Here is a 14,090-nt window from a genome sequence, read left to right as displayed (position 1 = left end):
AACATAAAATAAAAAAGATAGGGTGTTAACTGCAAATGTGCCTAATCAATACAAAAAGGGGATGTCATGCATTACGTCTTCTCTGATTGCAAGTTCTGCCGAGAAACTTGGAGCACAGGTTGATGATGATACCCAACGAACAGTTATTACTATTAATAGCACAGAAGTTCATATTTCTATGGCAAATTTTGCCACTGTTAGAGAAGCTAATCTTACTTAATTTTGTTTAATAAAAAAAAGTTTACCTATCCTGACCGACAAAAAGCACCCATTTTAAGTTAGAATATAAGAATTCATCTAAAAAAAGAATTAGAAGATGAGAAGAAATGGATGCCAAAATTGCCCCTGCCACACAACTCATGAATATTTATATATATATATATATATATATATATGATACTTAATGCAAAAGGAGAAACAACAACTGCAGGCATTGATTCATCTGGTAAAAGATTTCTTGAGAAATAATATAATTCATACCAGTAATACTTGAAAATTTTGCTTCATCAGATTTTGAGAAAGAAAACAAAAAGAAAAAGAAAATTCAAACTCTATTCTACAGCTACATGAAAAGAGAAAAAGAAAAAGACTATTGTGCAAAAAATTACAAAAACATATACTCCAACCCATCTTCACAGGTTGAAGAACAAGTATGATACACAGCAAAGGTGCCCCGTTTGTGCTACTTGAGAGCTTGTGATATCAGTCAAAACATTAATAGTCTGTACCACCTGACTTCAATATACAAAATGTCACCACCACTAGCAGGCATGCGGAAATAAACATTAGACTCCAGACTGAACATAGAAACCATGATCAAAGCATTGAATCACATGCATTTTTCTCCTCACTCCTGCTTTTTGGGTTTCTGAACCTTCACATAAGGGAAGAATCCGAACAAGTGGACAACCCGAGGCTCCCACCCCAGTTGTTGAGCTCGGCAAAACATTAAAAACGTGTTTGCAAAGTATGAGTTGAATCCCATTAGAACATGCCACCATGCATGACCCTGTGGGTTAATATACCAGTGGGAGAGTTTCTTACAGAAGATGCGGTCGAATAACCAACAGAGAGTCCCCAGGCTTATTGTTGCCACAAAGAGCTTTGCCAGCCGCTTAGCAGAGACATCCTTAGTCTGCATATAATATTTGTACATCCGAGGAATACAGAGAAGGCAGAGACCAACGTAATGGACCCTGAATCCTATTCCAAAACGCACCAGTGAATGGACAACAGCAAATATAGCACCATATAGGAAAAGGAAAGTAGGCATGGTACTCCTATAATGCCAGTCTGGTGAGTAAAGAACATATAGGTATAACAGCATTTCCCATACCATTGGTGTTTCATCACTCTGCTGTAGACTGAAAGTTATTTAAATGGTCATCAGGTAAGTATGATGAATAGGAAGTCCATATCAGAGGTAAGCAAGTTCATCATCAAAATGATTAAGCACCAAACATGCAGAGTAAAAGATACAGATTATGTTGAATAAAATCAACACCAAGCTAGATAGAATAACAATGAAGGACAAATTTGAAAGATTATCAATGTTTGAGAAGAGACAGATTAGGAAAAGAATGGAACTGAAGAGAGCTAGTTGCCACTACTGTAAAACATATAATATGTGCTATATAGAATGACGACTTTTCAAAAATTATCATTATGATCAACTTTGTCTTGGATGAAAGCATACAAATCCCTGTTACACTACAAGAAAGCCAGAACAAAAAACAATGCCAACTGCAGTAATACCTCCTATATTCATCCCTTTCAGCTAGACTACACCACCAGAAACTCAGATTATATATTTTTAGCTCTGCTAGGAATGAAACTATGGAATTCCTTAAACCACATATGATATCCACTAACATGGTTTTGTAACCTCACATCCAGTTTCTCAAAAGCATGGTTAAGTCAACCTAATTTGAAAGCTAACCTTGTTTAGAGCACCCGGTTGGAATGAGGTTATCAGAAAAATAAATTTACCATTTTGCCCATGACAATACTTTAATTAATACTTCTGTCATTTCCATCACAAGCCAAGAAGATGGTTTTGCCCTCTTCTTCCACCGAGCTCTCATCTTCTCCCCACTCCCACCACCCCTCTTCTCCTAATACAAGCCAGTAGCACCACCTCTTCTTGCAACACAAATTACACTAAAGGACAAACCACAACAAGCACAGATATGTGTAACAAGAACCATACTAGAAACTAAAATGGCCTAAATCAATCCAAAAGGTTCCAGAGGAGCGCAAGTTTGAGAACAATAAAGTCAATCACAATTTAATTCAAGAAATTACCAGTTTGCATGAACCTTACTGATAACAAATAACACACTAAAAACAAAAGGGGAAATGTGTGATATTCCTTCATATAGAGAGCATTGAAGCTCATTGGTCCTGTAGCAAGCATGTCAACCCTATATCAAGAAATATCTCCCCATGCAAATTTATTATGATTATCTCCATCCTCTTCTCCACACTTGTAGTTGTGTATGGTTTCTTCAAACCAGAGAAAGTTTTGAAGCAAGAGAGGTGTTGCTATGGAACGAAAGATCCTCATCATTAACATTCTTTTTAGTCAGAAACGTCAGTTTCCATGCATCATTGCTTTTGTTTAAAACAACAGTAAAGTAGAACTTTACTAATAATGCTGACATATATGAAAGAATCTGATGAATATATTATCACAACAATTTTGTTTTACAATATTACCCAAACTGATAAAAAGATGCAACTTTGGAGTTGATTAAGTGCTGTGGCTGAAAGAGCAAGAGGATGTCAACTAAAATTATGCCAAAACATACAAATTAATTAAATTCATAACAGAGGATTAACCATGCAGAAAGAACAGGTTCATGATGAACTCAGCGTTCGCAATAAAGGTAATACTTTCAACAACTCATTGTATAACCAAAAATAATTGGACATAGGGTTCCTACTTTGTTGTTGTCTCCTTTATGTCACATGTTTCATAAGCCCTAAACTTGACGATAGTCAACTAACTATTGCTGCATTCAACTCCTAAAGATATTGTTTATTAATAACACACATCATCTGGGACCATAAAGCAGTGAGACATGGTAAAGCAAATTGGGTAAACTTACTGATAAACTAAAAGAATTCTCAAAGAAAGAAAAGAAAAACCACCAAAATCAGCTTTGCAGCTTTAGGAGATCTGTTCTTTATCCCAAGCACCTCAAATCTAACTTGCAATTTCAATATCTAGGATAGACTAAGAATGCAGATGTGGTGTCCACATAAGTTAATAATTAAAAAAAAAGGAAAAAGAAACTTGTATACAACAATCCCTATATTCTATCCTATTTCATGTAAACAAATAAAAAGTTGTTCTAGTATAGTACATCATGGAGGGAAAGAAAACATTTTCATGTTGGATGCATGAAGAATTTATAACTAGTGTATTGGAAAGTATCTCATTTTTTCCATTAAACTACATAGCTTGTCCTTAACACATAGTACATAATGAACAAATGACAAAGCCAGGATCATTTACTACAAAAATGAACTTACACGTGTTGTAATGTGGCATGGAATATCACGCTCCCAGTTGCAAGTATCATATTGGATATATGTAGAACGCTAAATCGCTTCTCAAACCTTTGCCGCAGAGCATTTATAAGACCAATGAGAGCCAATATAATACAAGGAACATTTGATATGGTATTGTAAAATTCTGCAATGTATGAGGAATGGGTATAGTTCTCCTCACACAACTCAGTTGTGGATGTAACAGGGCCCCAAAAGCTTGCTACAACTGAATCAGCCATTCTTGGGATTTAGAAAATTCTGAATTTAAGATTACATAAGGAACCAACCTCACATTAAAAATCTGGTGCTAAATCATAGAACTACGAAACAAACGAACCTGCAAACATATAATAGCAACCAAGATTCAAGAAGTCATCTAGATAAGCTTGCAAGAGATAGTGAAATCTACAGACCAAAACTAATAACGTAAACATAATAATTACTAATTCATATGACAAACTTACATAACACTCCAAAACAAACAAATATTTGTGTTTCATTCTCACCTACATCCCCCTTACTGGAATTTGCAATTACTGATCACCTTGTTAAGGAAAACTCATATGTTTATGGACAAAGGGGCAGAAGTATCCTTAAATGTTTAGGCATCAACATGCATTAAAGGACCCTTAGTTAAATCCACAAGGGAAAATTGGTGATTAACAACAAATCAGACTCTTTCATTCTAATACAGTTCTTTCCTTAGTGGGCAATAATAATAATTAATAATCCAACAAGAACCTAGCCCTAAGGAGTGTAGTCCCAATAAATAAATAAATAATCTCAGACACACAAAGACACAGTAAGTTCCATGATTTGTCTGATTCTGTACTGGCTTGTACACATGTTACATGTGTTGAATGTACAATATAAATACACAAGGATAATCCACAAACTAATGTGGCCATCTAGTTTGATGTAAGATAAATAGTCTCCTAAAAAGCTGTTAGAGCAAGTCATCTGCCATAAAATCCCCTTTAAGAATGTTTTGAACTAACATACAAATGTAACAAGATAACATCTCAGGAACTACATACTTTTATCCAAGATCCAAAGATATGTGGGAAAAGGGGAAATGGAGGAGAAAAGCTTCATGAGAGAGAGAGAGAGAGAGAGGTCGACATGCTAAAACTTACTCCAAAAAAGAACATGCCTCAAAACTTAAGAAACAAGAAATTAACAAAAAAGAAAAAGAAACTCATGAAAGTCCAATTAATGCATGTAATCCACAAAATCTAATAAAAAAATGAATATTGTACTCGAAAAATAGCAAGCTATTGGACTGCACTAAAATTCAGCATCTCCAATAAATTCTAAATTCAGGGTCCCCATATACCAATATATTGTGCAAAATTCTAAGGCAGGCAACACCTAGACTGTCTTAAAAGACACCTGAGAATCCAAGATTCTTCCATCTAAGGCAGGTGCCTAGGCATCAGGCAGCCCTTTTTTACTTTTTGAAAACAGAGGTCTACAAGCTATAATTAATGAGCCATTATCTTTTGCCAAATCTTTCCTCTGTTAACTTTATTTATTAAGAATTTATCTTTACATCAAGAAAATGCCTATTTTCAAGGAAAATACAAGAATACAAAGAATCCCAATCTCTGGCCTGCTTAACTTAAGGGTCAAACTACTAGCGACTCTATTGACAGTACGACAAGTATACAATCAGTACATTAAGTACTTAAGACTAGAAATAATCATAACACCACAGAAACAACGTAAGAGATGATGCACCTAATCGATCATTAGTATCTTCAGAATAATTCTTTATTTTATTTATGCAAACTCCAAAACTCTACAAATATGTTATAAATATTCTCCCAATACATGTTATAGACAAAATGTAGTCTTCTAAGATACCAAAGGATCACAAAAGCAAATATACGGAATGGAACTAATGCATCTCTTGGTGGGGCAGCTCAAAGAAAAACAAAGGAACAAAAGAAAGCATTTGTCGATTCAAAACTCTCCAAAGATGAGAGAAAAAAGTTTAGTTACGAAAAAAGGAAGATGAGAAACAAAAAAATATTGAACTTAGAAAGAGGGTAAAATAAGGGGAAAAAACAAGTGGTTAGAAGGATATATCCGCTTTTATTTAGTTCCAAACCTTAAGATGGTGAAAGATAATATAGAAGCAGAGAACGAGGTAGTTGAAAGATAAATCACTTCTATTCTTGGATTCAATATTAATAAGAAAGGACCCACCATGCATAAAGTAGGTCTTGGACACTTCGAAGTTCAAACTTACTAAAAAATTGACATAAAAAAATACATGAACAAGAATTGCCATGCCAAATGCATTAGGCATGTCAACCCTGGCTCGGCATGGTACATATTACTAACACATGACATGCCAAATTAGTGTATCGTTGGTACACTGAATAGTCTTGACATATTAATAAAACAGTTTTTAAGCCTTTCTAGGGCCTTAAAATAAGTTTTAAGGACTCAAATCTTCATCACTAGACATCAGTGTAATACACGTGATTAGATTCTAATCTCCTAATTTTTCTTCGGATGTTCTAATTTGGGGCAAATAGCTCTGAGAAAGTTAAAATTTTCCTTTAACTTATAAATTTAAAGTATAATCTATATAGATCAAGCACCACAATGCAAAGAGATATCAAAAGGGATATAAATGACCCCAAACTATATTTGTTTAAATTTTTAAAAAAAATATACTTTCCTAGTGGCACGGTTGGTATAGGTGGCCATGGGGTTGTACTCCCCGTGTATCAGCGCCCATAGTTCAGTGGCATGATATGTACCGACCCATGTTGACAATGCCAATGGGCATGGCAATCCATAGGTAGTTAAACCCACAAAACAATCCCATATGGCATTACCAGCTTCAAGTTTCCAGAAAAATTAAAACCCTAGAACAAACCATGCTGACAATATGATCATGGTTTGCTGTATACTATAAGAAAAACAGACCAAGAAGAAGGCAACAAAAGCTATCAAGAATCCATCTCCCAACCATTTAAAAACTGAAAGCGAAAAGGATAAATTTCTCCCATTCAACAAAGAATCCAATATACTGAATTCACCAAAGATCTCGGAAGAATCTCAACAGAAACAACCAAGAACGCCTAAAAAGCTAGAATCTTCCAAATGGATCACCACGAGAGCGAGAATCCACACAGAAAGACGGTAACAATATAAATTTATTCATCTAAACATCATATAATGATCACAAAGGGATCATACATTTAGGGTTTCGGAAAACAGGGAAAGAGTAAGATCGCACCTTCGGCCCTATGATTGCCGCGCTTGGATCGGGGATGGAGAAAGAAAAGCTTATTAGTGACTCGTTAGGGTTTGAACTTTAAAGGTTGAAGAGTGAAACAGCGATCTGCAAACAACAAAAAAAAAAAAGAGGTTTTCGATTTGAGAGTTTTCCCTTTCCTTTGCGTGCTCGTCCGACCGAATAATATTGTCTGACCATAATGCCCTTGTACCGATAAAAAGAGGAGACACCTATTTCGAAGAATACTTTGCAGTGTAAAATATTAACTTTAATAATATATATAAGACTTAAAGAGGTCATATAATCAAACGTGGCTTCGATGTCTTTCACGAATCTAAAGCAAAAGAAGCTATAAATTATTATTTTTTTAAAGGCTGTAAGCGTAATTAATCAGAGACTATTTTGAGAACTAATTTAGGGGGGAAAAAAAAAGACTTATCTTGCAAAAGAAATATATTTTGCAGATTAGACCTTCGTGGTTCGTGAGAATCCGCGCCAAACCGTTGGGGGTCATTTTAGAGAAAAAGAGAAAAAAAAAATAGTAGAGAAAAACTCAATGGCTCTCGTCTTCTCCATGGCTCTTCCCTCTCTTCCGCCCACCGCTCCCCATCCCAAAACCCTAGCACTAACACTAATTGGTACCACTAGGAGACTCCTCCTCTCTACCTCCTCTGCCGCAATCCTCCTCTCCTCCGCCCACCTCTCTCTCGCCGCAGCCGCACCTCCTCCTCCGCCTCCTCCTCCTCCTCTTGGGGGCTTCTTCGAGATCCCTGGTTCCGGTGGAGTCAAAGCCTTGGATCTCCGCGCTGGAACTGGACCAACCCCAATCGACGGTGATCAAGTATGCAAACTAATAGAACTACTCGATCGATCCGTTTCGCTTCTCCTTAGTTCCATTATCCATTCGATTAAAGATGAAGGTCTTTTGCGTGTAAACCCTTGTTTATTTCATATTTGCATGTGTATCATTCAGACCCTATAATAATAGAATTTGGGTGGATTTACTTTTCGATCTTAGTAATTTAACAGACTAAAAGACATAAATAGCCTTTAACTGTAAGGAATGTACGTGAATAAGAATCAGGGTTTTAATGTCTTTTTATAGTAAAAAGTTGACGAAATCTTAACATTAACACTAGGTGCTTTGACTTTCAAGCAAAATAGCAACTTTAGGAGGGTATACACGCAAATTAGAGATTTTAGAAGGGAAAAACTGTTATTTGGAAAGGTGCAATCTTTTCTGCTTAATCTGATGTTGTCTTTGTCTGAATTGCAACAGTTGAGGTCCTTCATTCTCAATTCTCAATTATAGTTGTTGAAAGGTATATATGAACTTTTTCTTTTCTTGTTCTTTCTGTTGTATTAGCTTAGTTTCATGTTATGTAAGAGCTAAAATAGGTTAATATCTAGATTTGTTAGGTTAATATTCAGAGTAGGTTGTGTACTTTAAGTTGAATGAGTAACTAAAAGAAATGAGGAAGACTAATGTGTTGTTCTAAAATATGACAACTTGGCTAAAATTGGTGAAAATATCAGCAAGTTGACACTAAGATGAAGGTTTCAGGATTTATGTAACACCCGGAATTAAAAAAAAAAAAAATTCTCTCGCACGAGCCAAGCACGTGTGTCGTGCATCTCAACTGGTGCCCCGTCCTCTCTTCTTTTTGTGCACAACGCCAAAGCCAACGAAGCCTCGGACCCGGAGTCGACCCATGCGAACCCAAGTCCTAAAACCCTCTCGGTAAGGCCCTAAACTCCTCGATTAATTTCGGTAATCAATCCGCCTCACCTTGTCTTGATCGGAGTCCTCAGCGTTCGACGACTTCGCGTCTAACCGTCCAATCCGAGAGCTCCGGGAGGGGACCTCCATGGCCGCCGGCCATGGAGTGCACTTCGCCACCCGCGGTCAGGGAGCTACTCCTGCTGCCCCGTGGACAAGGAGGGTGGTCCTTAATGCTCGACCGCGGCCTCGGGCTCCGCTCCGTCGCCCTCGAGCTTGAATCCTCCTCCTTTTTTTTCTTTTCTTCCCACTTTCTGACCGTCATTCCTTCCCTTGGCCTCGTGGCTACGCCACCGGCACCATCGGCCTCGATGGTGGCCACGCCTCCTCCTCTATCTCCTTCCCTTAGAAGGAAATGATAGAGGAGGGTGGGGGGTTAAGTAAAACCCCTACCCACTCTCTGGTGGGGTGCGGTCGCAGCCCACAACCCATTCCTTTATGGGCTACAGTCAGAACGTAGCCCACAAACCCACTATGAGGTGGGCTGCATTCAAACCGTAGCCCACAACCCCACTATTAGGTGGGCCGCGATCAGACCGCAGCCTACAAACTCATTATTGGTTAGCTGCGGTTGGACTGCAGCCCACCAAAGCCATTTGGTGTGGACTGCGGGCTGGACCGCAAGCCACAAAACCTTGTACTACTAATTTGGGGCCATCCCAATCTAGCACATCTCTTAGGCACCTGTGGTGAGCTGGGCTAAACTTAAAGCCCAATCTAGGCCCAATAGAGTTATTTGGACCTTATAAGCCCTATTTCTTTATCCTTACCTTATTAATTAGCCTAATTACTCGTCTAAAGATAAATTCTTATTAGCTAAATAGTAAACCTAATTCATGTGATATGTTTAAACCTAAATTCTCTAATAAGGTAATTAAATCTATTAATTCACTAACCTTACGTATGACTTTAGCGCATGCATTTAGTATAACTATTATGTATCCTCGTATGTGCAGTTGTTGATAGTATACTTTTCATGATATTGTAAGAATGCTAATGTTAGTATATACATTTGGTGTAACTATTATGTATCCCGGTATGTGTAGTTATTAATAGTATATTCTTCATAATGTTTTGAGAATGTTAATGTTAGCACATGCATTAGTGTAACTATGATCTACATGTATCCTGGTATGAGACACTCTTATATAAACATCTGTAGTGAATGTAGAATGTAATGACCATGATAATTATGACATGACTTATACATTAACAGACACTACATCACTTCCACCTATTATTAGCTTGTCGGGTTCTGACTAAGCAGTACCTTCTACTCGCTCAGCCCGGGGTTAAGGGTAGAATTGACTTATACTATTAGTGGCATATACCTGAGATCGTTAGTCTGAGTGGTATTCAAGTAATTACACTGCATAGTCAGAACTAAATTATGATAATAGTAAAAACATGATTGTAAGGTGATGATATATCTCTAGTGGTACCCGACAATATAGAGTCATGGCATCCACTGATGAGCTGAGGGCTCTTGATTATTCCGCTGAGGACGGTGATGATTTAGAGATAATAAGATATGAGCCTTTGACTGATGTTCTTAGTCGGATAACCACAGACAACCTATCACATACAGTTTCGCCATGCATGTTTGGATGATATTATTGCTAGGTGTGTATATATCTCTCCTTGATGTATGAGATGATGGATGGTTACATGATTGATAACTTTTGAAGAATATCTAAATTATGTGGTAAATAGCTCGGTGAGCATATTAATCATGATTAACGCAAACACGTGATGACTAACCCTTATTGACTAGTGTGAATATGAGGAAAACTACCTTTTTACTTCTAAGCATTGCATGTAAATACTATGTGTAAGCTTATCTTTATATAATTAGGAGCTTATATGTTCGAGGATAGTACCGTGTAGTCTATATCGTTGCACTAATTTAGTAACTCATTGTAAGTCATTTAGATAAGCTTATTCTATTATTATCAATTATAGGCATGCATTGGAATATGCATTTATGATTTCATTGTTATGGTTTGTATGTATTCTACTCGCTGGACTTTGTACTCACCACTTCTTGGTGGCATTATTTCAGAGTTAGAGAAAGCAGATCATTTATAATTACCTATATTTCTATTAGTTATATTGAGCCCCGTAAGAGTATTATGATTGGAGTTGTATTTTGGACGTGTATCTTTGAAGGCTTGTTGTGGCCTGTGGAACTTGTATCCGGACTCATATTTTGCTTGAGATTATTTATGGTATAAACCTATATTTTTATGTGTCTTGTGGAAACATATTACTGACAAGTTGGATGCACCGCATGGGAAGATTTATCCACGCGGTATATACGTGTATTTGGAGGTTTGGGTGTTTCAATCTATATCGAAATTAAATGTTTTAAGTAAATCGGAAGTATTCTTAGATCTACTTAGGTTTAGATGAGTTGGATACTCTCTGATATATACTTGGTTTCTGAAACAAGCAATTGAAATAATTATGGTCATATCATTGTGTCATGATACAGAATTGAATACCCAAATCTACTGAAAACATGCAAGTTTTCTAACTTTTTTTACGGAGTTCCAGATTAAGTCTCTTGTTATCCTCTGAAGTTAGGAGGAATTTTGGTTTTGTAAGTAGATGCTAGACAGGAGGAAAGCTTTCATTCTCAAACTCTTTTGTAAAACAACCTTGAGTTCTTTAAATATTCTTTCTTCATGTTGGAGTAAGGCATTTTAACCTTTATTTCTCTTTTCTTTGTACTAAAGGTTGCAATTCATTATTATGGAAGATTGGCAGCAAAACAGGGATGGCGCTTTGATTCCACCTATGATCACAAGGATGAGATGGGTGAAGCTGTGCCATTTGTCTTTTTTGTGGGATCAGGAAAAGTAAGGAAAGAAGCCCTGTACTGTTTAATTAGTAAAGTTCTTCTTTGGAGTCATCAGTTTAAGTGTCTCTTAAGCTACTTATGATTCGTTTAGTAGATGGCAGATATGCTCGCTGTTCTCTTTCTATATATTAATTGTTTTTTATTAATTTTTGGAGTGGAATCCTTTTCCTTTCTGAATTAAATTTTTGTGGTCACATAATAGGTATTTTGATAGTGCATGTAATATAGGTCTTTAGAGGTTCCAATTGGTGGATCGTTATATCTCATATTGTCAGGATGTATTCCAACTAATTCATGAGCAACTAGTGTTTCTGATTACTAGTTGAACAAGTGTAAGCAATTAAGTATTATCGAAGATTAACAATTTAAATGAGATTAGTGAGATATGATGGACAATACTTTCGCTGGACATGGTTAATCTTATGCAAATAAGTCTTCTATGTGAACACTGCTTTTATTTCCAGTGATCACGGCTGTGGACTTATGACCTTCTTATTGTTAAAATCATTTATTTTTGAGATGCTGTGTTCTCTGCACAGAATAAATTTGTGGGAGTTTCAAGTTCAGATTAAGCACCATCTTCATACAGGGTTGTAGAGAGTAATTTTCTCATTTATGCAGTGCACGGAAAGCAATGATTCTTTATTCTGGTTCTTTTATATCTTCTATTATTTCTTAAAACTTTATGGACACTACACATCAATTGAATTGATTTGTAGGTTATATCAGGAATTGAAGCAGCGGTCAAGTCCATGAGTGTGGGGGGTATCCGCCGTGTGATAATTCCACCATCACAAGGATATCAGAGCACATCGCAGGAACCTATACCACCTAATGTACTTGTCCTGGTTCTCTGAGAGATTATATTTATGACTCATTCTGAGTTAGAACAAAAGGGATTCTTATTGTCATATATATATTTATATATATATATATATATATATATAAATGTGAGTTAGCTATGCAGAGTTCCCTAATGACTTGCTCTAATATGCAGTTCTTTGACCGGCAGAGGTTATTCACCACCATTTTCAATCCAACTCGCCTCGCTAATGGAGAAGGTTCTACTCTTGGCACGCTCGTCTTCGATATCGAACTTGTCAGAGTAAGGCAGCCATGAGGGCCTCTATTTCTTGCTTCTGTCCACATTGCTGAAGAGAAGATGCATGAAGCATTTTAAAAGAAGCAGCACCTTCAATTATGAACACCAAATCCATACCATGATAGATAAGTGAATGTGAGTATAATATATATATATATTTTTTATTTTACTATTTATAACAAGATTTGTGTTGGATCCTATAGGATTAGAACAAAGTCCGTTACGAATTCCAAATATTTGAGAGTGAAAATTTGCCATAGAGATTGGGTTCTTTGACACACAGTCCATGAGATGATAGAGAAGATTTCAACTGTCAGATATTATTACAGTGAGCACTTTGACATCCTTGAAGGCTCCCAAATCCACCTCGTCGTCAATGAGCCTGTGGTCGAGCATCATATGAAGGAAGAGGTCTTAAACATTGTCGTGTTAATCTTGGGGTTGAGCTTGATCAAATGTTATTTACTATAGTTTCTATGTTAGCCATACAAAGAACTAAAGCTCAGAGGGCAGCTAGGTGATCCTTATTTCACATTAGTATAAAGTTCTGAATCACTTGACCACTATTTCTCTCCCCTGTTTGTAGTGGATACAATATCTGTAACATCGTTTCAGTCGAATGAATCAATAATTAGGATTCTTGTATATTTTTCTATGGAAGTTCATCAGGTCTTGTGAGAACGTATCAATATAAGAAGTTATGTATGTGGAAAGCTTCTGCAAATGATACTGCTTTTGCTTCTGTAATACTTATACCGACTACAATTTGTGTAATTTCTGAAGATGTTGCTAGAAAGTAATAATAATAATAATAATATTATTATTATTATTATATTTATTATGCTACAAAAAAATACAGGAATTTGTCATGTTATTGTATAGTCTTAAATTTGTATATAATACCATGTCTTTTATTAAAATTATGATTTACACCATATATATTTTACTATTTACAAATCAAACCCTATGATTAAACGAATATATGTAAAAAATACTTTGCTGTTAGATTAGTTAGTTAAACTTAAGAAAGTCTTTTAATTCAGTTAACTATACTAAAAAATTACGAAAAATTCTCAACCGAGTTATAGCAAGGGCATTTTAGTTATTCTGGAAATAATAGTATTTTAGTTATTTTAGAAATAAAATATCTATACTTAACAGAATATTCTCACAGTGTTAGTTCAAATCTAACATATAATTTTTTCTGCATATATTAGTTAAATCATAAGACTCGATTTGTAAATTATAAAAATATAAGATGTAAATCATAATTACTACGTTATACAAGCATGATGTTATATACAAATTTTCTTAACTTAAAATAGGCATGCGCAATGTGATGTTGCACAATCTCACCGTCGCCCGCAACCTGTCGTAATTTGATGACTCGGATTTGGTGCAAGATGTCAAAATATTCTTAATATGCGACTACTTTTTTTTTTTATAAAAAAAATAATGTGAGGAATCTCATGAGAAGGAAACAACCGTTCACATTGTTTTAGAAATTCATCGTTTCTCCTAGTATTGATGTCGT

The 14,090-nt window shown here is 36.0% G+C and overlaps 2 protein-coding genes across 4 annotated transcripts; one reads left to right on the top strand and one right to left on the bottom strand.

Moving 5' to 3' along the window:
• Positions 1 to 437: 437 nt before the first annotated feature.
• Positions 438 to 6,949, bottom strand: LOC140766658 (alkaline ceramidase-like). Of its 2 annotated transcripts, none has more exons than XM_073106169.1 (3): positions 6,812 to 6,949; positions 3,538 to 3,892; positions 438 to 1,364 (listed from the first exon to the last, which is right to left on the bottom strand). In XM_073106169.1, exons 2-3 carry the CDS (start codon positions 3,792 to 3,794, stop codon positions 848 to 850), a joined length of 774 nt encoding a protein of 257 aa, XP_072962270.1. In that variant the 5' UTR covers positions 3,795 to 3,892; positions 6,812 to 6,949; the 3' UTR covers positions 438 to 847. The 2 variants fall into 2 exon arrangements, with proteins under 2 accessions (XP_072962270.1, XP_072962271.1); XM_073106170.1 differs by having other exon boundaries at positions 3,538 to 3,813.
• Positions 6,950 to 7,367: 418 nt separating this feature from the next.
• LOC140766659 (peptidyl-prolyl cis-trans isomerase FKBP17-1, chloroplastic) lies at positions 7,368 to 13,275 on the top strand. 2 transcript variants are annotated; one of them, XR_012105481.1, is made up of 5 exons: positions 7,368 to 7,652; positions 11,330 to 11,452; positions 12,174 to 12,290; positions 12,452 to 12,691; positions 12,760 to 13,275. XR_012105481.1 is itself a non-coding variant. In XM_073106171.1 (4 exons), the coding sequence occupies exons 1-4, from the start codon at positions 7,368 to 7,370 to the stop codon at positions 12,572 to 12,574; spliced, it is 648 nt and encodes a 215-aa protein (XP_072962272.1). In that variant the 3' UTR covers positions 12,575 to 13,275. The 2 variants fall into 2 exon arrangements, 1 of the variants encoding a protein (XP_072962272.1); XM_073106171.1 differs by having other exon boundaries at positions 12,452 to 13,275.
• The last annotated feature ends 815 nt before the right edge of the window (positions 13,276 to 14,090 follow it).

The sequence above is a fragment of the Typha angustifolia genome, chromosome 9 (genome assembly GCF_048772165.1).
Source record: "Typha angustifolia cultivar Huaian chromosome 9, ASM4877216v1, whole genome shotgun sequence".
Lineage (NCBI taxonomy): Eukaryota > Viridiplantae > Streptophyta > Magnoliopsida > Poales > Typhaceae > Typha > Typha angustifolia.
Note: the sequence above shows the minus strand (reverse complement) of the source record. Positions and strands in the feature narration are given on the sequence as shown.

Excerpts from the sequence above, each read along its gene's own strand:
- LOC140766658 (XM_073106169.1), bottom strand. The coding sequence starts at position 3,794 with ATGGCTGATTCAGTTGTAGCAAGCTTTTGGGGCCCTGTTACATCCACA. Across the intron at positions 1,365-3,537 it reads CATGCCACATTACAACACGT|TCTACAGCAGAGTGATGAAA; the intron begins GTAAGTTCATTT and ends AATAACTTTCAG.
- LOC140766659 (XM_073106171.1), top strand. The coding sequence starts at position 7,368 with ATGGCTCTCGTCTTCTCCATGGCTCTTCCCTCTCTTCCGCCCACCGCT. Across the intron at positions 7,653-11,329 it reads CCCCAATCGACGGTGATCAA|GTTGCAATTCATTATTATGG; the intron begins GTATGCAAACTA and ends TTTGTACTAAAG. Across the intron at positions 11,453-12,173 it reads TTTTTGTGGGATCAGGAAAA|GTTATATCAGGAATTGAAGC; the intron begins GTAAGGAAAGAA and ends ATTGATTTGTAG.